The sequence below is a fragment of the Eulemur rufifrons genome, chromosome 24, assembly GCF_041146395.1.
Source record: "Eulemur rufifrons isolate Redbay chromosome 24, OSU_ERuf_1, whole genome shotgun sequence".
NCBI classification, from domain to species: Eukaryota; Metazoa; Chordata; class Mammalia; order Primates; family Lemuridae; genus Eulemur; species Eulemur rufifrons.
The window spans coordinates 12,396,924-12,419,257 of NC_091006.1; the positions used below are offsets into that span (position 1 = coordinate 12,396,924).

At 60.1% G+C, this 22,334-nt stretch overlaps 1 protein-coding gene across 1 annotated transcript; it reads right to left on the reverse strand.

The window, feature by feature from the left end:
- Window positions 1-3,585: 3,585 nt before the first annotated feature.
- LMTK3 (lemur tyrosine kinase 3) lies at window positions 3,586-22,079 on the reverse strand. Its single transcript, XM_069457594.1, is given in 16 exon segments — window positions 3,586-3,641; window positions 6,524-6,661; window positions 6,805-6,943; window positions 8,416-8,831; window positions 11,486-12,935; window positions 12,937-14,041; window positions 14,530-14,679; window positions 14,812-14,933; window positions 15,013-15,097; window positions 15,689-15,837; window positions 16,168-16,255; window positions 19,366-19,484; window positions 19,953-20,029; window positions 20,536-20,686; window positions 20,949-21,082; window positions 22,004-22,079. Coding segments are annotated over 16 exon segments (4,416 nt in total). The 3' UTR covers window positions 3,586-3,624.
- Window positions 22,080-22,334: the final 255 nt, after the last annotated feature.

Sequence of the window (22,334 nt, forward strand, 5' to 3'; positions counted from 1 at the left end):
AGCACTATCTCGCTGCTCCCTGCCTGCCCCTCGGAATGAACGTGTAGCTACGGCACAGTTGACGAGGTCCGAGGGCAGGCATGGGCCCGGTCAGCCATGGGAGGGACTTGGGATGTATTCTTAGCAGGATGGGGACCCCTCCAAAGGCCTGAAGCGGGCGCGCCACGTGTTTGGATTAAGGCTGTGGGAGGGGCCTCTGGCTGAGCCACAGGCATTTCCAGCTTAATCTGGCCAAAGCAGAACTGCTGATTTTGCCCGTAAAATATTCCCTTTCGACCATCTCAGTCAAAGCACCATCGTTCACCAGCTGACCCAACCATCAGCAAGTCCTGTTGTCTCCTCTTTGAAGACGTCTAACCTGGGTGGGTGCGCTTTGCTGCAAGGAGAATAATTTGGAGGCAAGTAGGGTGGAAGCAGGGAGGTGAGTGAGGAGGCTGTGCAGGTGCAAGATGGCCTGGCTGGGGAGGCGGGGAGAAGTGCACCCCAAAACTCGCATTGAAATTTGACCCCCTAGGCCGGGCGCGGTGGCTCACGCCTGTAATCCTAGCACTCTGGGAGGCCGAGGCGGGTGGATCGCTCGAGGTCAGGAGTTCGAGACCAGCCTGAGCAAGAGTGAGACCCCGTCTCTACTTAAAATAGAAAGAAATTATATGGACAACTAAAATATATATATACAAAAAATTAGCTGGGCATGGTGGCGCATGCCTGTAGTCCCAGCTACTCGGGAGGCTGAGGCAGGAGGATCGCTTGAGCCCAGGAGTTTGAGGTTGCTGTGAGCTAGGCTGAAGCCACGGCACTCACTCTAGCCTGGGCAACAGAGTGAGACTCTGTCTCAAAAAAAAAAAAAAAAAAAGAAATTTGACCCCCAATGTGACGGTGTTGGGAGGTGGGTCATGGGGGCAGATCCGTCATGGATAGATTAATGCCCTCCTCCCCTCCTCCCCTCCTCCCCCCCTCCCCTCCTCGCCTCCTCCCCTCCTCCCCGGGGCAAGTGAGTTCTTGCTTTCGGGAATGGAGAGCAGGTTGTAACAAAGAGTCTGTCTTCCTTGGTTTTCTCTCTCTTGCTTCCTCTTCCCCTGCGATCTCTTTGCACATCCCCGCTCCCCTCTGCTGTCTGCCTTGAGTGGAAGCAGCCTAAGGGTGGCTCTCACAAGATGCACCTGCCCAATCTGGAACCTTCCAGCCATCAGAATCAGAGCTAAATAGGCCAGGCGCTGTGGCTCATGCCTATAATCCTAGCACAATGGGAGGCTGAGGCGGGAGGGTCAGTTGAGCTCAGGAGTTTGAGACCAGCCTGAGCGATAAGCGAGACCCTGTCTCTATTGAAAATGGAAAAGACAGTTCCAACTACTGAGGAGGCTGAGGCAGGAGGATCGCTTGAGCCCAGGAGTTTAAGGTTGCAGTGAGCTATGATGATGCCACTGCACTCTACCCAGGCAACAGAGCAAGACTCTGTCTCAAAATAAAAAAAAAAAAAAAAAAAGAATCTGAGCTAAATAAACCTCTTTTCTTTATAAATTCCCCAGCCTCAGGTATTCTATTAATAGCAGCACAAAATGGATTAAGACTGGGTTGAATTGTGTCCCTCAAAATTTATATGAAAATCCTAACCCCTGGCATCTCAGAATATGATCTTAGGAAATAGGGCCATTGCAGATAAAATTAGTTACGATGAGGTCATTAGTGTGGGCCCTAATCCAATATGACATGTGTTCTTATAAAATGGGGAAATTTGGATGCAGAGACAGACACCCAAGAAGGCTGTGTGGATATGAAGGCAGAGATCAGGGTGATGTATCTACAAGCCGAGGAATGTCAGAGATTGCCAGCACCCACCAGACGCTCAGGGAGGGGCCTGAAACAGATTCTCCTTCACAGCCCGCAGGAGGAACGAGCCCTGCTGACGCTGGTCTTGCATTTGTAGCCTCCAGAACTGGGAGAAAACAAATTTCTGTGGGTTAAGCCACCCAATTTGAGGAGCTTTATGTCGGCCCTAGAGAACTAACATACTGCTCCTCCCTCCGCTCAGACTCAGGGGTCCCGGCCCCCGCTCCTCCTCCCTCAGATCCCGGGGTCCAGCCCTCGCTGTTCCCTGGCCTGGTTCAGGCAGCACCCACCGCAGGCAGCCATGTCCCAAGATCAGCTCAAGCACCACCAGGGGTACCAGCAGTGACAGGATCACGAAGAGGCTCACACCTTATCCTCTCACACTCCTTTCCCCAAGCCCCCAGGACTTACATGTGACCCTAATGCCCTTACCACCTTAATTCCTAAGCCGGAGTCTCTAGCATCCCAGCCGGGTCCCCCACCTCTCCCCCTTCCCTCTTCCCCCATCTAAACAGCATCCCTCAGATACGTCAGTGGGTCTTCTGGTCCCAAGGTGACGGGGCACAGGTCAAGGCCAAGAGATCAGAGAGGCAAAGACAGAGCTAGACACAGGGAAACAGGCAGCTAGAGGCAGAAACAGTCCGGGAGAAACTGAGAAACAGAAGCATAGGCAGAAAGAATAAGGAAAAGATGACAGGGACAGGGAGACAGGGAGGAAAAAAGTGCAGGCAGGGAGGAGCTCAGACAAAGAAACAGAACTAGACATAGAATTAGACACGAAGGAGGAGGCTGCAACTCAGACGGGGAGACAGGAAAACACCAGATCAGGTGGGGACCAAAACTGGGGCAGCGTGAGGCAGGCAGCTAAAGGGACAAAAACAAAGAAGAGTGAAGGGACAGAGTGGTTAGGGTGAAGACAAGCGGTGAGAATGTCAGAGAGGTGAACAGTCACATGGAGAAACAGGTAAACTGAGGCAGAACCACATGGACAGTGAGGTGGCCCCTGACCTTTGGGGAACTGGAAGTGCCAGTCCGAGGTGGGAGATGTTGTCGTGACCCAGGGTGGGTATCAGCAGGTCATTTCTGGGCTCCCACCCCACCAGCCCATCCCTGGCCCTAGAACAGCTCCTGGCCACCACCCCAAGCTGCCACCTTCTCAAGCCTCGTGGCTCCTGGTGGCCCCTGGAACCGTCAGTGGAGGCTGCAGCTGAAGTCCGGCGACGCACACACCAGACCCAGAGCAGGGCCCGGCTCCCTGAATCCTCCGCTCCCCACCTCCCAAAACACACACAGGCCCCGCGTTCCTCCAAAAAGTTGTTTTTGTCTTTTTTAAATAATGTGAAAATGCCACGCGAAGGTTTGAACCAGAGGCCCCTCCAGGGGCCGGGCTGGGGAGGGGAAGGGGAGACGCAAGATGGGGGGTCCAGGTCCCCGAAGCCTGCAGCCCCTGTCTGGGGCCAGGAGCAGGTGAGGAGGGACCTCCGCTGTGCCGAGGGGCTCCAGGCCCAAAAGAGTTCACTTCAGTTCCAAGAAAGGTGGCTCTCCAGGGAAGGGCGAGGGGCTTCCTGCCTCATTTGGCACCAAGGGGATCTGGGGGGTCAGGGGAGCCATCCGGGGGGCTGGGGGGTGGGGGGCCTGGGCCTCCCGTTTGGCACATGGTTGGGGAGGGGGAGGGCCCAGCCTCAGGGGCCTCCCCAGAGGCGGCGTCTGCGGTGGTGGCAGTGGCTCCATCGTCCACAGAGGATTCTACTCTCAACCCCTCTTCTGGGGGTGCAGAGGGGTCAGGCCTTTGGGGAATCAGTTCTCCACGGGGCCTGGGCATGAAGAGAGTGGAGAGGGAAATGAAATTACTGGAGGAACAGGCTCCTGGCTTCCAACTTACTCAGAGTGACAGCAAAGCCCTCCCTGTGGGCCACAAGTCCTGCGTGACCCACTCTGCCCTCTCTGTCCTCACCTACCCCTCTCTTCCCCTTGGCTCCAGCTACAGGGACCTCCTTGCTGTTTCTCTAATGCTCTGAGCACAGTCCTACCCCCGGGCCTTTGCACTTGCTGCTCTCGCCGCCTGGAACACTCTTCCCATGTAGCTCAGGCCTGCACTGCAATGTCCCCTGCTCTGAGGCCTTCCCCAGCAGTTCTGAGTCCCGCAGTCAGCCCTGATGCCCGGTCATTAATCTCATTTCCGTTTCTCACTCTGGGCCGCCCCCAGACCTTGTGGAAGAGCTTCCTACCTGCCTGTCCTTCCCTGATGATGCGTCTGCCCTCCCGAGACTGGAATGAAAACCCCACCATTCCACGGATCCAGAAAACCAAGGTCTGTGGGTGTGGGTTCTCCTCTTACTCTCTACTCTGTACTTCTCAGCAGGGGGACCTGGGCCAAGCCCATGCCCTCCATCCCTGTCCCTGAGCCTCAGTTTCCCTCTTCAAATGGGAGCCATGACCTTCGTTTCCTTTTGAAAGGAGCGGGGAGACGTTGGGATATGTAACATCACTTAGCACCTAGCACACGTTCACTCTGGGGACAGAACCATGCTGAGCATGGAAGGGAGGACGCTGCCCGGGGCCTCCACGGCACGTCCTGGGAGACAGACGGGCTCCGCGGCTGCCCAGCCCACGCTGCAGCAGGAATAATTGTTGACTGAGTGAAGGGATTTGGGGTTTCGCATGGTTGGGCCCTCCGTCTCTTCTCCTGGTGATTAAAGGTGAAGTCATCCTCGCTTGCTGGCCCTGCTAGCCTCAGCCCTGACTCACCACTTGGCTGGTGTCCCCACGCCCTGGAACCCACCCCACCCTGTCTTCACAGGGGCCCCAAGATGGGGGCCTTAGGGAGGAAGTGACATTCGGGGTGAGGCCTGAGGATGCAGCCAAGTGAAGAATGAGTAAGCCCCCAGTCCTGTCCCTCCTGCCCTTGTGTCTCTCTGCCCTGTCCCGCACCCTACCCGCTCAACTCCTGCAGCCCTGTCTTCCTATCCTCTCCCTCCTGGCTCCTGGCCCCAGCCTCCCAGCTTCCACTCTCTCCCTTCCTCAGCCCCCACATGGCCCCAGAGGGGTCTTCCTACACTCAACATTGCCCCTGCCCCTCCCCTGCTTATAGTCCTCCATGGCTCCCTAGTGCCCCCAGGGCGAGGTCCTAGCCCTCAGCCCACCCAAGCCGTACCTGTTCAGCCCTGCCGGCTCTCGCCTCACCCTCCCATGCTCTCTAAGCAACCCCAGCCACATCCGTGCCCCTTCTGTTCCTCGAACTGGCAAACTCTTTCCTGCCTCAGGCCCAGTGTGCAAGCTGTCCCCTCTGCTTGCATGCCGTCCCCTTCCCCTTCACCTAGTTAATGACAACCAACCCTTCCAGTCCTGGTTAAAAGACACTTCTACCTGGGAAACGAAGCCCTTTTATCTTGTCGTCTGCTTTCTTGGCACCGCTGCATTTGCAATGCTGTGTTTACAGTGGCACTGTGCGGTCTGTGCGTGGGAATGCCGGGCAGGGATCACGGGTCCCGCCCGCCACCGAATCCCCTGTGCCGAGCACAGCGCCTGCCGGCAGCGGATGCTCAGGGAACGGCTACGTAATTAAGCGCCATAACAGCTAGTGGTTAGAGACCCCCAGGCGCCGTGCTGCACACACAGCAGGACTAAGCCATTTAATCCCCTCAACAATCTTATGAGTTAGATTCTGTTATGGTTCCCATTCTACACACGAGGAAACTGAGGCACATAGCGGGAAAGTGACTTGCCCCAGGTCACGCAGCTGAGGCATGGCAGGTCACGCAGCTGAGTCCAGTATCTGGACTCACGAAAGATTTGGCGGAGCGGGAATGAAACTCCCTGAAAAACTCCAGTTGCACCTTCTACCTTAGCTGGGTTCCCGGGAACGGCTCCACCGGCCGGGCCGGCGCCAGGGCTGTTCTCTAGATCGGCAGCAGGGGGCAGCAGAGAGCCCAACCCGCGCCAGTCCTGCCGCGTGAGACTGGCCTGTGCCCTCCCTTCCAGACAGTGGCCTCGGCATCAGCACACTCAGAAACTCAGGGTGACATGACACCTTCCCAAGGTGGCATGCGGACTAATGATCTGGCGGATGTGAGGCGCCACAGGAGAGGAACCTGACGAATGTTGACTACTGGAGGGGGCATGGACTCAGGCCGGGCAGCGCGGGTATGAATCCTGGCGCCCCGCTCCTCTCTGTGCCTCAGTTTCTCCTTTGTTAAATGGGGACGAGACTGGACTCCACCCCATCCGTGCAGGGTCTACATGCGGGCCGGCTCCTAGCAGCAGGAGTACCGTTGTCATCGCACTCCCTGGCCATGTCCCCTGCTCTGGTCCGCACTACCCAGCTGTGAGCACGCGCCTTTCCTCTCTCCTCGTCTTGCCTCTGACCAAGGCGCCCCTCAAACGGAGGTGGGATCAGGATCCGGCAAGTACCAGGCCAGAGTCTGAGCCCAGAGATGGGATAAAGATGGGCCAAAGCTGGGGGGATCCTTACGGAAGGGGAAACTGAGGCTCGGGGAGAGGCCTGCCTGTCCAAGACCTCTGATGAACACTGCCTGGCCTCAGCTAGTTCCAGAGCCGGTGGGGCGTCAGCGGTGACTAAGAGTGGGGAAGGAAGAGACTGGGAGGAGAGAGGCAGGGAAATTCAAACATGGGGACAAGAAAGGAGCGACAGAGATGGGCAGAGGTGGGGCAGGGCCGAGGGCCCGAAGCACGATACCTGCGGACCGGGCGTCGGGGGCCCGGGTGGGGGGCCCCGGGGTCTCCAGCGCAGGCGAGACGGAGAAGCGGGAGAAGCACAGGGGGGGGCCTGGCGGGGGGAGGAGGGGGAAATCCTCCGCCCACTCGAAACTGCCTCCTAGGGGCGGCGGGGAGGAGAGGAAGCCGTCAGACCCTCAGACACAGGTGTCCCCAACCCCAAGTTCAGCTCCCGCCCTCCGGCCCCGCCCCTTCTCTGGCCCCGCCCCTCAGTCCGCGCCAGACCCCGGCCCCGCCCCTCACCAAAGCCGCTGTCGTTGCTGGGAAACCCATCTCCGGGGGTGGTGGCGGGGTGGGGAGGCGTCGGGGGCGCTGGGGGCGTTGACAGGTCCGTGTCCCCCTCGGGGGGGCCCTGGACGCTCAGCTCGTTGGTTGGCGTCTCCTGTGAAGGCAGATTAGGGGGGACCAGAGGAGACGAACCATTACATCCCACCCACCGCATCCCCCCAAAACAACAAAACCCGCTAACATTTCTGGAACTCCAGACATCCCAATTTATAATCACTGACTCTCACTGTCTGGAGAAGGGACTGGAGCCCCTAATCTGGCTTCAAGGCCTAGGGCCTCCACTTGGCCGGAGGGAGGCTCCTTACCTGACTGCGGAGCCCCCCCCCCAGGTGTTTAGCCCACCGCAGGAATTCTCTCCTCGCTCCCTAACGCGCCTCCACAGAAGCCCCTAACCCAATATGATCTTTGCAAGCCACGCGCACTCTCAGGCAGTCCCACCTGCCTCTGAGATCTAGAACGCAGGCGTCTAATTTTGGGCCCCAGAACTGCCTGATCCTACGGCCCTCGGCCCTCCAACCCCCTACCCCATCCTCTGCACATCCCACGCAGGGGCTGATGGCAATGCCCCAGAAGCGGACCTGCTCCAGCCATCCAAGTCCCACCCCTTTGTCTCAGTGGCCCAGGCCTCAGCCCTTGACCCTGTTCTTATTCATGTCATGATCTCATCCCGGTGTGCCCGCCCCAGGTTTATCTAGGCATGCCCCAGTCCATAAGCGCCACCTCGCCCACCCTTTTTCTCTTCAACACTATCCCGGGTTACTCTAAACACAATCCTCAACCCGCCCCAGTCATTAGGTCCGCCCACCCCTGACCCCACCCCAAAATATATTAACACTACCTGCTTCATCTCTTAATCCCCACCTGCAGCCTAGCCATGGCTCCTGCCTAGTGGGTAAGATCCGCCCCAGCCTGAGCCAGCCCCACAGCCTCTACGGCCACCAGAACGCTGGTCAGGACTATGGCTACAATCTCACTAGGCTCTGCCCACAGCATCCAGGCCACGCCCCAATCCTCTAAACACTTTCTACCTGGCCTCTCCAGGCTCAGCTACATGACTACCAAGGTACTCCCTTTCCTTCCACATACGCCCTCACTCTCCAGGCCTCTCCTGCCCCTCCAGACCCCTGCCCCATCGCAGGCCCCGCCCTCATCCCGTCCCATCGCGGCTCTCGGCTCCGCCCCATCACAGGCCCCGCCCTCACATTCAGGCCTCCACTTATCTTCCTAGTCCCGCCCCATTTCCCGGACCAGTGTTTCCCCAAGCCCCGCCCCTGCCTCGCCCGATCGGCCCCACCCCAGGCTCCGCCCCAACTTTAACCTTGGCCTTTCTCCAGGCCTTGTCCCGCCCCACCCTAGGTTTGGGCTCTCCTCAGAAACCGTTCCAGGCCCCGCCCCCGCACAGACCCCGCCTCCTCTGGGGTCGGCTTTCCTTCAGGCTCCGCCCTAGATCCCGCCCCCAGAGCTCGGCCTCCCTCCAGACCCCGCCCTGGACCCCGTCCCATCAGGGCTCTGCCTCCCTCCAGGCCCCGCCCACCCCAGGCCGGGGCGCTCTTCCGGGTCACGCACCTGGTCGAAGAGGTAGACGGTCACGTCCCCGTGGAAGGAGACCATCTTGCGCTTCCTCTCCAGCTCGCTGTCCTCTGGTTCGTCGGCCCCGCGCGGCGACTTGAGCAGCCCCCGCAAGGGGCGCGCCGCGTCCGCGTCGGCGCTGCTCACCACGACGGGCACCGGGGCTGCCCGTGACCTCCCGGGGCCCCGCGGCCCCGCTGCCGCGCCCGACGCCGCCGCCTCCTCGTCCTCCTCCTCGTCCTCGTCCTCGTCCTCCCCGTCCTCCTCCGCAGACCCCGGCGCCCCCGCCCCGCCGGCCTCCCCGCCAGCCGCCCCGGCGTCCGCGCCCTCCCACGGGGGCCGCCGCGGGCCCGGCCCCGGGAATGGCGTGAGCGTGAGCGGAGGCAGCGCCAGCGAGAGCCGCGAGAGCTTGGCTGTGAGGGGAGAGACCCGGTGAGCCCCTGTCCTGGGGGAAACTGAGGCAGGCCTTCCCACCTAGCTATGTGTCCTCAGGTAAGCCCCCAGTACAACCTAGGCCTCAGCCCCCACCGCCTCTGTGAACTGAAGGCTGCACTGGGGCCTTTCTCCCCCACCGCTCAGTGCTTAACCTCCCGACGGCTCCCCAGTGCCCACGGCGTACAGCTCCAACTCTCTCCACAGCCCACGAGGCCTGCGTGCCCCGGTCCTGCTGATCTGTCCAGTCTCTGCCCTCACCTCCTGTGACTTGACCTCCAGCCAGCCACATGGGCCGCTTCTCTGTTCCTCCCACCTCGAAGCCTTTGCACATGATGTTCCATCTGCCTGGCCTCCCGTTTCTAACGCAAGTCCTGCTATCCTCTGGCTCTGGGCTTTCAGGGCCGGCAGACATCTCCCAGGAGGTCAAGAGCACCCAGGCTGAGCCCCATACCGCTGAACTCTTCTCCTTCTGAGCAGATTATCTCAGTGTGTAACTATATTTCTGTGGCGTTTGCATTAGTGCTTGCCTCGCCACAGAACAGAGACTGAGTCTGGTTCATTCATAGCCAATTTCTAGGCCCCAAGCACACAGGAGTACTAAATTAATATTTGTGGAATTAATAAATGAGTATCACACACAATGCTGTGTGACACTGACCAAGGTACTTCCCCTCTCTGGCCCTCCGCTGCCAAAACTGGGGTGTCCAACCATCTGCAGGCCCTTTTATCTGCCCTAAGACTCCCTGTTCTCAGACTGCTGGGAAGGGAAAGGCTTCAGGTCCCTGGATGAGGAAACTTGGCTTGGAATCCCAAGCCTATCCTGCTCACTTGCTGTGTGTCCCTGGGCAAACAGATCCACCTCTCTGTGCCTCGGTTTCCTCATTGGCAAATGAACAGTGGCCACTCATTCCCACATTAGTGCATAAGCGAACTGTGTGCCAGGCCCTGTGGGGGGCAATGAAGGGATGAGAGGAGGGGCAGGGTTGGGGCAGGGAGAAAGATGGGTATGGACAGGGTCACTTTCTTCTTCTTATTCTCTCTTCTATAGTTTCACTGACCTTTGCTATTCTTTAAACATACCAAGGTAGTGCCCATCTCAGTGCCCTCTACCTGGAACACTCTTCCCCCTGATGTCCACCTGCTTCACCCCCTCCTTTCTTTCACGTCTGTTCAAAAGTCACCTTGTTGAGGCCTTCCCTGACCAACCATCTCAGGGTGATGGGGTTACAGGGGATGCTGCATAGAGGGAGCTATCAGGACTGTGGGTACCTAGATAAAGGACAGGGCAACAGCCTTTAGAAATCGGGAAGGCTTTCCAGGGAAGGGGAAATTTGGGTGGGATCTTGAAGGATGACTAGGAGTTCACTGAGTGAAAAAAAGCAGGCCATTCCCTGCCTCCTCTTCTCACCCAGCAACCCTAATCCAACCCATATGCTCTGAGGCATCTTAGCTGCTCATCCCCCAACATTCTCATGCTGCCCAGGGGCTTTCCTAACACAGCTGGTCACAGATTCCCCACAACAATCTCAAGGAAGTGGTGGAGTTCTACCACTGAGGGCTTTGAGGAAGGAAAGTCTTGTGTTGAGTCTCCTGCCTGACCCTTACCCACTGAGCCACGGGCTGCTCTAGTAGGCGGAGATGATAACCCTTCCTCAAGTGTGGCTATGAGGTTGCCAGTATAAAAGGGGACCCAGGCATATGGAATTTTCATACCAGTATTTAAGGAAATCGGGCCTCGAAGAGATTCTGGTGGGACCATAAACCCTATTTCCACATCTAAACAGAACCTGTTTACCTTTACTGTTCCGTTTATATTAAATAATTCCCTCTGCAGCAAAACATTTCCTGTGTTCTTACCAAAACTCAGTGTTCACAGAAGGCATTTCTACACCTTCCAGCTCACCAGTCCCATGGCAGGTGGATTAGGTCAGGGCAGGGTCTGAGGCTCCCTGGGTCCCAGCCTTGGACAGCTCAGGGCCTGGCACACAGAAGGCCTGGCATGCTGGATAGATGTCTTAGCTCATTGGAAAGTTTAAACCAGAGATCACATCTTGGCAGCCCGGGGGGGCCTGGCCCACCCACAGACAGGCTTCCTTTGAATTGGTTGCAACCAGTTAAAAAAACCCAGAGCTCTGGTTTAAAAGGGAAAAGTAGCAGATTGGGCAACACCGGGGTGGGCATTCCTCAGTACTGGCTGCCCTCTCTAGACAAGGCACTTTCTCCTCAATCCCCACCCTCCCACCCTATCCTGCCTGGCCCCTGTGGGCATCTGCGTTTGAGATCCCTGGTGTGCAGGAATGGCGGCAATAATAAAATCAGGTGCTTACTGAATCCCAGGCACTGGGTTAAGTGCTTTGGAAGTCCTAACTCATTTAACCTTCACAACAACCCAAGAGGTACGTGCTTCCCTTGTCATCTGTTTTTGGCAGATGGGGAAACTGAGACACAGAGCAGTAAGGACATTTGCCCAAGGCCAGAGCTAGCAAGGGACAGAGCCAGGATTGGAGCCCAGGTGGTGTGGCTCCAGGGTCCGCATTCGTCACCACCAGCCTGACCCACAACCTCAGCCGCAGTACACACCTCACACACCTCGGAAGGAGCCAGGCCCCCAGCTGTGCTCCCCCAGCCTCACCTTTGATCTGCTCGCTGTTCCCCTGAGGGGGTCCCAAGTCCAGGAACAGTCGTGGCATCTCGGGGCCCTTCCTCTCGGGCTTGGGGGGGTCCCCGTCTCCGCTGGGTGCCGTGTCTCCGCCGGCCCTGCTGTCTGGGACCCCGGATTCTCCCTCGGGTGCCACCTCCGGCCTGGCTCTCGGGGGCACTGGCTCCGGCCTCCTCGACTGTGCCTCCGGCGGTGGCGGCAGCAGCAGCGGCTGTGGCCTCATGTTGTCTACCCATCCGGCCTTTGCGTCCACGCCGCTTCCGGGGCCGCCGCCGGGGGCCATCCCCGTGCCCACCAGGGCTCGGCCCCCACTCCCGAGGTCCAGCCTCCCAGCCCCGGGGGCTCTCGGCACCCCCCCAGTCTCGTGGGCTTTCCTCTCGGTCCCGGGTTCCAGTGTCCCGTTCTTGGGGGCTGGGCCAAGGGGGCCAGGGGCTGTCTCCCCGCCGTTCCAGGACGAGGCCACTGTGCCGGGTGCAGGGGCTCTCTCCAGCGAGGTCTCTGGGGCTGGCTCCTCGGTCATGGGGGCTGGACCCCCACTCCCGGGCATCTTCTCCCAGGGCCCTGGGACTCTCCAAGGCCCAGTCTCTGGCGGCCTCTCCATGTTCCTGGGGAATCTCAGGCCCCCATTCTCTGACACCTTCTCCCCGCTCTTTGGGGGTGTCAGTCCCCCATTCACCAGCACCTTCTCCCCGGCCTCTGGGGACCTCAGCTCCCCATTCTCCAGCACTTTCTCCTCCCTCCTTGGGGGTGTCAGCTCCCCATTCTCCAGCACTTTCTCTTCTCTCTCTGGAGACCCCAGGCCCCCATTCTCCGCTGCTTTCTCCTCGATGCCCGCCTTCTCCTCGATGGCCACCTTCCCCTCGATGTCTGGGGCTCTCTGTCCCCCGTTCTCCAACACTGTCACCCCGTTCACGGGGAGGCTCAAGCTTGGGGCTTGCTTCCCGTTGCCCAGGACTGTCGGGTCCTTGTTCAGGCCCGGGACTTTCTCTCTGTTCCCGGGGCCTCTCCCCACCTTCCTGGGTCCTGTCTCCCGGGCGGTCGCCCCCTTCTCCCCTAGGAGGTTCCTTGTCACATCCTCCCTCAGGGACATCAGTAGCTGCTCGGTGCTCACTTGAACCACGAAGGTTGGCTTCTCCCGGTTCCCTGGGAGCGGGAGCGGACCCGGGTCTGGAGGCGGCCGGGGCGCTCCTGGGTCGGGTGGCTCGGGGGGAGCCCGCGGCCGAGGGACCCCTTCCTCCTCGGCTGCCCCCCCACCTGGGAAGGCTCCCTCGGGGGAAAAAGGGGTCTCTGTCTCGTAGCCGCTGTCCCCCGGCTTGGGGCCCGGAGATGACAGGCGTGAGCCGGGACTGGCCACGGCCGAAGGAGGATCGGGGGACACAGCCGAGTCCACGGGGGCCCGAGGAGGTGGCGGCGGGGGGGGGGGGAGCGGGAGGTGGCCCCCGCCCGGGGTACTGGGGCGCCGCCGCCCCCATGAGGGGGTCCAGAAACTCGGGGGGGGCCGAAGCGGGGGGGGCCAGGGGTAGATCGGCCAGGGAACCCCTTTCTGCCCGTAGGGATGAGTCGTCCTCTGGGGGGTGGGGACAGCCAAGGGCAGGGTGGCCCCCCCAGCCAGCCACGGCGTCCCCCCTCTCCAGTGGCAGGCAGGAGCAGGCCCCCTCTCGGCTGCACAGGGGGCAGGGTAGGGGGCCCCGGCGGCTTGGGCCACCCCCAAGGCTGCTGCTGTCCTCCCCTGGGGAGCTGCCCTCCTCCTCTTCTTCCTCCTCCTCTGCCCATGGGGCGGTGCCCCGCTCCCCCAGTACCTCGGCAGGGTCTCCAGCCAGGGTCTCCCCAGCGCCCCGGCCCTCGGGGTCCCAGCCACTCAGCAGGAAGCTGCCTGATCCTGAGGACTGGGCCGGGAAGGGCCGGGGCGCAGGGAAGAGGGGGGAGGCCCAGGTCTCGGACACCAGCTGGGGGACCTCGGAGGGGGCCTGGGGGGCCTGAGGGGCAGGCACTCCTGGGTCCAGGGGGTCCCAGTCATTGGGGAAGAGGGGCTCAGGTGGGGAGCCGTGCTCCTCCAGGCGGATGTAGTACTCGCTGCTCACTGAGGGGCTGCGGGCACTGATGACCGGCAGCACGCTGGGCGTGGACATCGCCTCATAGAAAGGGTTGGAGGGGTTGGCATGGGGGGCTGGGGGCGCAGATGCCGGCTGCCAGGGCTGTGCCCCCCCACCCCGGCCAGCCCCACGCCGGGCCTTCTCCCACAGGCACTCAAGGTTGAGGCCACGGCTGCTCTCGGTGACTGTGAGCACATCATCAGGGTCAGCCCCAGGGAAGCCATCCAGAAGAGGGAATGGCGAGGAGAGGGTCCCCGGGCGGGGCGCACTGTGCGCGGGGGGCCAGGGCCAGGGGAAGGGACCATCTCGGGGTGGGGGTGGCGGTGGTGGGGGCCGGGGTGGCCGCTCAGAGAGCAAGTAGGTGAGCTGCAGCTGGAGATCAGAGGCTGAGGGGCGCTGGGCAGGTGGCCGCCAGCAGGACTGCAGGATGTCATACCTGGAGTGAGGGGGAACAGGAGGAGTGAGCAGGGCAGAAACCCAGGGAAAGGGACAGAGACCAAGAGAGGGGGTAACAGGAGGGCAGAGATTCAGAGAGGGGTAACGGGGTGAGGGGGGCAGATTGAGACCACGGAGGGTGATAGAGACCTCGAGGAAGAGAGGACAACAAGGCAGATGTGAGGAAATGATGGCCAGGGCAGTGTCCCTGTTTGGGCTGTGAGTTTTGGAATCAGGGACAAGTAAGCAACAGGAGTTTTTCACAGTTAGTTAAACTTTGGTTTAAATCGTAATTCTGCCACTCCCTGCCTCAGTTTCCACCCTTCAAGTAGCAGATGCTGGCAGAGGGGCTGTCCCCTCTTCACTCTTGAGAGGTGTGTGGAAGTGGGCGAGTGAGACTGTGGGTGGTGTGGGAACCGAGGCAGGGGTGCTGGGACCATGCTGGGTGGGATGTAGGGGGTCGGGGTCCTGGGGCAAGGCGGCCCTCACCAGTAGTCTGCATAGGGCAGCTTGAGCCTCGGCCGGGCCAGCTTCACGTGCTGCTGGCGGACGACGAAGGCGAGGACCTCCTCGTCTGATAGGTGGCGGTAGGGCTGTGCCCCAAACTCAAACAGCTCCCACAGGGTCACCCCCAGGGACCTGCGGGGAGCAGAGGGGCAGAGAGGGGTCAGAGCCCAGCCCTGACCCACCAGGGACCTCCCCTCCGGGCCTCAGTTTCCCCATCCGCAGAACCAGTGAAATCTAGTGACCCTCCCCCTTGCTGGTCCTCACCAGATGTTGCTCTCACGGCTCTGGTCCACCACCATGAAGGTCCCGTGCAGCTCCCCGAGGAGCTCGGGCGCCGCCCAGCGCAGCGGGATCCACAGGCGCTCTGGGGTCAGGTAGTAGTCCTCCTGGGGGGCGGGCCAGGACGGGGTCAGGCGGCTCAGAGCACCCCCACAGGCCCCCGCCCCGACGGAGGGCAGCCCCCACCTTGTAGTTGCTGTGGGCGAGCCCGTAGTCTCCGATGCGCACGGTGAGGTCGGAGGTCAGCAGGCAGTTGCGCAGGGCCAGGTCGCTGGGGGCAAGGCGGCCTGAAGTGAGCGCAGGGGCAGCACCGCCCCCGACAGGCTCCGCCCACTCCTCTCTGACTCCTCCCCTTCGCTCTGACAGCTGTCTCTGCCTCTCCTACCCCGTTGCCCCGCCTCCTAAGGCTGACTCCTCCCCCTCCCCTGACTCCGCCTTTGCCCCTCGTGGTCCTTACCCTGGCCCCTCGTCTCCTCACTCCTCCCCTTCGGCCGACTCCTCCCCCTCCTCGCCTGGCTCCTTTTCCTCTCCTGACTCCTCCTTCCCCTGATCCATTCATACCTGATTCCTTCCCTTTCTCCTCCTCTCCTGACTCCTCCATCGCTGCTTCTGACCCTTCTCCTGGCTCCTCCCTTCCTCTGCTGACTCCTCCTCCTCATCTGCTGGCTCCTCCCCCTCCTCGCAACCCTTTCTCTCCTGACCCCGCCTCCTCTCATGACCCCGCCTCCTGACCCTCCTTGGGTTTCTCCTCTTTTGCATCAGCCAATCATCACTCCCCCCTTCTTTAGCCCCTCCCCTGTGGCCTCCCCTCCCTCCCCCTTCTCCTTAGTAGCTCCTCCCCGTGGCTCATTGGGCTGCCCACCTGTGCACGTAGTTGTGGGAGTGCAGGTGCGCCAGCCCGCGGGCGATCTCCAGGCCCATCCTCTGCAGTGTCCGCAGATCTCGAGGTGGTAGTTCAGGGGACAGGCCCTCGGGGGGCCTCTGGGCACGGAGGTAACGCTTCAGGTCCCCCTGGGAGGAAGGCATGGAGGAGTCAGCACCACCGGCCCCTCCCAGGTTTCACACATCCAGCCAGTCTGCAGCGAGGATGGGGGTGGCCTCTGCTCTGTGTGGGTAGCCCCTCTGAGCCTCAGTTTCCCCTGCTGCTTGAAGGGAGCAATAACAGAACCCACCTCACCCGCTAGTTCAGGGCGGCCACGGGTACAGTAGGCGCTCCAGGAATGTTAGCACAGGTGTCTGTGATGATGACGATGCCAGAGTCCTGGGGCTCTGGGCTTGCCCCCCTCCCGCGCCCCGTCCAGCTCCCCACTCTGCCCTCCCCCAACTCCCCCAGACCCTCACCAGTTGACAGAACTCCATAATCAGCAGAAAGGGCAGTGTCTCCACACAGAGGCCCAGGCACTGGAGGACGTTGGGGTGCTGCAGGCTCCTGGGGGTGGGGAGTGGCTGGGTGAGGGAGGCAGCCCCTTGCATCCCATGCGAACCCCCCAGCAGAACCAGACTGCAGCCTCAGCCTCTTTGGTCTGTTTTCTCACTGGGCCTTTCTTCCCACCCCACCCCCGGCTCCTTCCCCAGGCCCCCACCTCAGGACTGCCTGTACCACCGCTCCGGGGCCAGACCCCCAGGCACCCCCTTGCCTCTCCTTCCTCCCCACCCCTCCCACCCTTCATTCCTGCCCCCACTCTTCTCTGCCCCCTCCTCTCCATCACCACAGCCCTGGCTCAAGCCTCCTCCTGGCCTCTGTGCCTCCAGTCTCTCCCCTTCCGTTTGTCCCCCATCTGCAGTTCACCTGCTCGCAGCCCTCTGTGGCTCCCCAGCACCCCAGGAGAGAGCCCCGGCTCTGTGGCCTCTCCTGCCCTCGCGCTGGCCAGCATCGCTTCACCCCATGGATGTTTTCCCAAATGCACAGGCCCTGGCTGAGACTCTGGGCCTTGCACTGACAGTTCTCTCTCTGGAGAATGCCCTCCCCTCATGGAAGTCCTCCTCGCCCCTCAGGCCTCAGCCTCAATGTCATCTCCCCAGGAGGCTTCCCTGCCCCCCAGTGCTGAGCTGGATGCTCCTCCTCTACCCTCCCACTGTGGGTAGGAGTCTCCTGATGCCCACTTTCCTAGGTGTGTAATCTTAGGTAAGTCACTTCCCCTCTCCCTACCTCAGTTTTCCTCATCAGTAAAATGGGGACAGTCATAGTAATTCCCTCAGACTGGAGAGGAATTCAGTGAGATCCAAGAGAAGCTGGTAGGCAGTGAGAGATCCTAGCTATTGGTCTTGTTTTTATTTTGACATTGTAACATGTTTGATTTTTTTCCCCCCCCACCGTCTAACTATCTGCAGTGCTGCTCGCTTTCAGCGAGCTTACTCCTGTCTCACAACCTTTGCACCTGCTGTTCCCTCTGCCTGGAACACACTTCCCACCGTGCCTTGCATGGCTGGTTCCTCCTAGTCAACCCGGCCTCCCCGATGACCCTGTCCAATGCCCATCTATATCACACCGCCTCATGGCCTCATGGTCCTTAGCATTCTCTGCTATTTTCTCTTCTTAAAATGTATGTCTTCATTTATTTATTGTATAATACGTATGTACGTGTGTATGTATGTACGTCTCCTCCACTAGGTGGTGAGCTCTATTCGGACAAAGATTTGGGGTGTCGTGTTCCTAGCTGTGTCCCCAGTGCCTAGACTAGTAGATGCTCAATAAAAACATGTGGCATGAAGGACTTTACCCTAGTACCTGGCCTAGGGGTCTGTGGGAGGATTCTAACATTTCAGGCTTGCAGCCCAGAGCTTGGCCAGGAGTAGGTGCACCGTAAGTTATTTTCCTGGTGGGAGGCAAGGGCCATGCATGCGCTGTGAGGGTCGGTGTGCAGGCCCCAGCTGTCCACTGCCTGCGTTCTAACCACAGCTCTGCTGTGTACTCGGTGTGATCTTCTCCTCCTGGGAGAACAGGGCCTCTCGTCCCTGCTTGGTAGAAGAATCGGGCAACAAAGTGTTTATAAAGCACCTGCCACGTGCTGGGGCACGAACCATGACTACAGATCCCCACGTGGGAGATTTCGGGTGGCGGATGCAGAAGGAAGCCTGGGTTGGCTGCACACCTACAAATCCGAGCCATGGCCAGCCACTCTGTTGTCGGATCTCTCAACGCTCCTGCTAGGCAGCATGGTGATCCTCGTTTGATCCAGAAAGGATTTGATCTCAGGTTTGCAGCCTGCTCAGCAAATGCCTACTGAGGGCCAGTGGCACTTGTACTCAAGGGACAAGATGGACTCTGAGCTGCCCATGCAGACCTGTGCTGTCCGAAAGAATGTTGTGAAGGTGGAAATGTTCTAGATCTACACTATCCAACATGGGAGCCACTGGCCACAGGTGGCTGTCGAGCATTTGAAATATGATGGGAGTAGCTGACGAAGTGAGTTTTTAATTTGATTTGGTTTGACTGAGCTTAAATTTAAAGGGCCATATGTGACTAGTGGTTGCCAGCATGGGTCTAGGGAGAGACAGGCAATAAACAAGTAAACAGATAAAATAATGACAACCTGGGATCCATGTTATGGAGAACACAGCATCCCTGGGCCCTCCTTAGACGAGAGTGGGGTGTCAGGGAAGGCCCCTCTGAGCGGAGACCTCAGGAGGGGAAGGGAGCCCCCAGTTCAAAGCTGGGGCTGAGCAAGCAAAAAGGCCCCATGACAGGGGAGAAGCTTGTATGTGGGAGAGTCAGTAAGAGGGGCAGTGGCAGGAAGGGAACAGGGTCAGACTTAGCAGGGCCTGTGGGCTGTGGAGAAGAGTGGGACTTGTCCTGTGGGAAGTAGGCAGCCATGGGAGGTTTTGGAGCAAGGGAGTGCCAAAATCCAGCGTCTGTGTCTGTCAGAGTAAACCCCATGTTTACAACTGTTCTGATAAGAGGTCTATGTGTACACACCCTTTCTGTGACAGGGAACTCACTATCTCATAAGGCATTTATCTGGCAAATGTTTATCTAAACCTTATTCTAGGAGCCCTTAGAGTGGAAAGGAGATCAAGCATGGGAGGCAGCAGACATCACAACGTAGCAGGGGGCAGGGGGACAGGGGACAGCTTCTCAATGGCCTGCTTGGTTATCTGCTTGAGGGCCTGCTCTGTGATTCTACTCCTAGCCTTCCTCATCCACATGCAGCAGCCCGAGGAAGAGAACCACCAGCAGGCAGCCAGCACTTAATCTCACATCCTCTCAGCTGCCTTCTTCTTGAGGATACTCGGGCTTCCTGGACTCCCTTTCAGATGAAGATCCTGAGGTTCAGAGTGGAGGGGATGGGCCACTAGCTCAGCTTCTGTGCTCCCCCCACCTCCAACATGCTGCCTCTCTTCCTATCCCTAGCTCTGTCCCCAGGAAGAACCCGAGGCTCCCAGAGGGAAATCCTCATGCCAGAGTTGCACAGCCAGGAAGAGGTGATTCTGGGTTTGACTCCACATTGTGCTCCTTCCACTCCCACAAGTGACCTCTGTGAGGTGCAAACCTGGAGTTTGGGCCTCCAGAGCCCACGCCCACTGAGAAGCCTCCAGTACCTGTAGGGCTGTGCTTCCGAGATGAACTTGCGCTGCTCCAGGGGCCCGGCGCTGGCTCGGAGCTCCTTCACCACCACCTGGGCAGGGGTGTAGTCGGAGAAAATCTCTCCCAGGATCACCTGGTCAAGGGGCAACCAGGGGTCAGTGAGAGTCATTTCCCCAGCCCCGTCCCCTGGGGACCAGCTCCACCCCACCCCACTGCTCCCAGGTGCCCCTTCCTTTCCAGCCTCCCCCTTCGTGTCCCACCACCCTCATCCCCCACCAGGCGTGGGGTGAGAGACTCACAGGCCCAGAGTCCGATGGACGCAGGGACGGATGGAAGGATGGACAGACGGACGGACGCGTGGAGAGCCGGGTGGCGCGGCGGAGTGGTCAATGGAGTGAGGAGGGAGGTGCTGACCGACAGATGCGGGGGGTATGGGGCGGGCAGGAGGGGCTGAGAGGCGGACAGAGCGGGGATGGGTGGGCTGAGGGAGCAGGAGGAGGAGGCCAGGGACAGATGAGAAGTGGTGAGAGCAGGGGGTGGACACAGAACAGGACAGCCCAGGATTGTGTGAGCCCTACCTCCCACCCCCTGCCGCACTCACCTTCCCAAACCAGCCACTCCCAATCTCTTGTAGGTAGCTGAGGTGCTGGCGGCTAAGGCCCAGGGGGGTGGTCATGTCTGGGGAGGGCAAGAGGGGGAAGCCCCTGAGCCTCTCTCCCCTCCCAAGTGCCACCAACACACCCCAGCTCAGTGGGGACTGGGAGCCAAGCAAACACCAATCTCTTCATTGGCTGCCTCCAACATTCCATGTCAGAATCTCAGCCTCCTCATTGGCTGCCCACAGGATTCCAGCCTCCAATCAGTCCTTCCCGTTGGCATCCTGCTATCCTATGGTGTGATTTCAGCCTCCCATTGGCTGCCTCTGAGATTGAGATCTAGGTTGATCTCACCATTGATTGCCCCACAAGAATCCCCAAATCTGGTTTTGGGTTAAGCAATGGCTTCCACTACGATGATCTCTGACTGCCTCCCTACAGGCTACTTCCAAGACTCTGGGGCTCCCTCCTGTGCCTTTCCCCTCAGCCGCCCCTGGTGTCAGCTCTCTGCCCCTGGAGGAAGACACTCAGGGCCTTCTGCCCTGCCCCGTGGGACCAGGGCATCTTGGTCAGGGTGTGGCACGGTACCTGAATGTGAAGGCTGCGGGGCAGGCATTGGCAGGGAGACCTCAGCCAGCGGGAGAATGTAGACGTCGGGCAGCGACTGTGAGGAGGAGGTCTCCTCCGCCGGGGGAGTGTACTCCCCTGAGCAGTCCTCCCCTTCGGGGTTCTCAAACTCCTGTGGCCGGGAGAGTTAAGCGGTGGGAGAACACAGGGCTGAGAGACACGCCATCATCCTTCTCTTAAGTATGTCCCCCCATGGTTCTCGTAACTGTCCCCCAGTCCCAGCCCAATTTCCATCCCCAATCTCCACACCCCAAGGTTCCAGATCTTGCCATAACTTCAGGCTACAGTGTGCTCTGGGACTTTCTGCCCCCCTCCCTAGGGGAAAAGCCTTGCTGGAGTCCTGTCCCCACGTTGAATTCCCTCGTGCATCTCACCTTGAAGCCGACATCACCCCGTTTGCAGCACAGACAGGTGAGGAGGAGGAAGACGAAGGCCAGCAGGCCAGAGCAGGAAATGAGGACCACAGCGTAGGGAGGAGCCAAAGGAGCCCGGCCCAGGGCGAATCCATCTGTGGGCACAGGGCTGGGCTAGGGTCTTGGCTTCAAGTCCCTGGCTCCTGGACTCCATGCCCCCCACCATTCTGGCCTATCTTGGACTACCACTCCCATGATGCTCTGCAACCAAAGGCCTCTTGGCAGAGGAGTCGGATGCCCCGGGGCATTGTGGGTGTTGTAGTTTGGGGCCTTCCCAAGTGGTTGGGTTGGGGGTGGGGTCCCTCCTCCCGGCCCAATCTGGGACCCCCCCCACACCCCATCCCATCACCCTAGGTTTAGATTAATTCCAGTGAGGACTGAGGGAAGGAGGAGTAATAGTGAGGCCTGGAGCTCGCAGAATTTAAAATACGCTCCCATGGACAGCCTCATTACTCCCTATTTGGAGAAGAGGATGATCTCCTAACTGCAGGCTAGGAGAAGATTCTTGCCCCATGCTGGAACCCCTCAGTTAGCGGAGGTTGAGACCTGTCTCTTTTAGGGACGTTTGGAGCACACACACGTCCACTATTGCCATCCCAAGACCCTGAGAAGAGAACTCCGCAAGCCCTGGATCTCCCCTGAAGCCAGAGACAGCCTCCTGTGTTGTGTCCCCCTTAGAAATAGTATTGCTGTCCTCTGCCCCCAATTCTCTCAGAGGCCCTGTCTTTCCCCGGCTCCCTGCACACACCTGCACACACACATGCATGCACACATACACATGTTGCCCAAACGGAACCCCCTCCCCACCCAGCCCCCAGCCTCCCTCGCACAGGCCCAGCTGACAGCGGCAGCATCCCCGCAGCTCCCCAGGCCCCGCTCGGCTGCGGGAAGACGCGCACCCAGGTGACGGAGCAGGAGCCCCGCAGACAGACCCTGGGCAGACAGACCCTGGGCAGACAGCGAGGCCGCGGTGGGGGTGGGGGCAGCTGGACAGACGGATGGCCCGACAGACTCACCGGGGTGGGCAGGGGACGCCAGGCAGCCGGAGGCGGAGACAGCCGCAAGGAGGATGAGGGCGCCGGGAGCAGGCATCTTGTCGAGGATGGAAGGGAGGTGAAGGTGGTGGCGGCTGGGGAGGAGGGGGGGGCGGGCCCTCAGCCCCCAGCCATGGGGACCCGCGCGACCCTGGCCTCCTCCCGGCCCAGGAGAGGGGCAGGAGACGCAGGACAGGGGGAGGGAGGGGCTGCTTACTGGCTCAGGTACCCCCCTCCCCCTCTTTGAAGGGACAGACAGATGAAGGGATGGAGAGGCGGACAGAGGAGAGGAGCTGGGGAGCTGGGGTTGCTG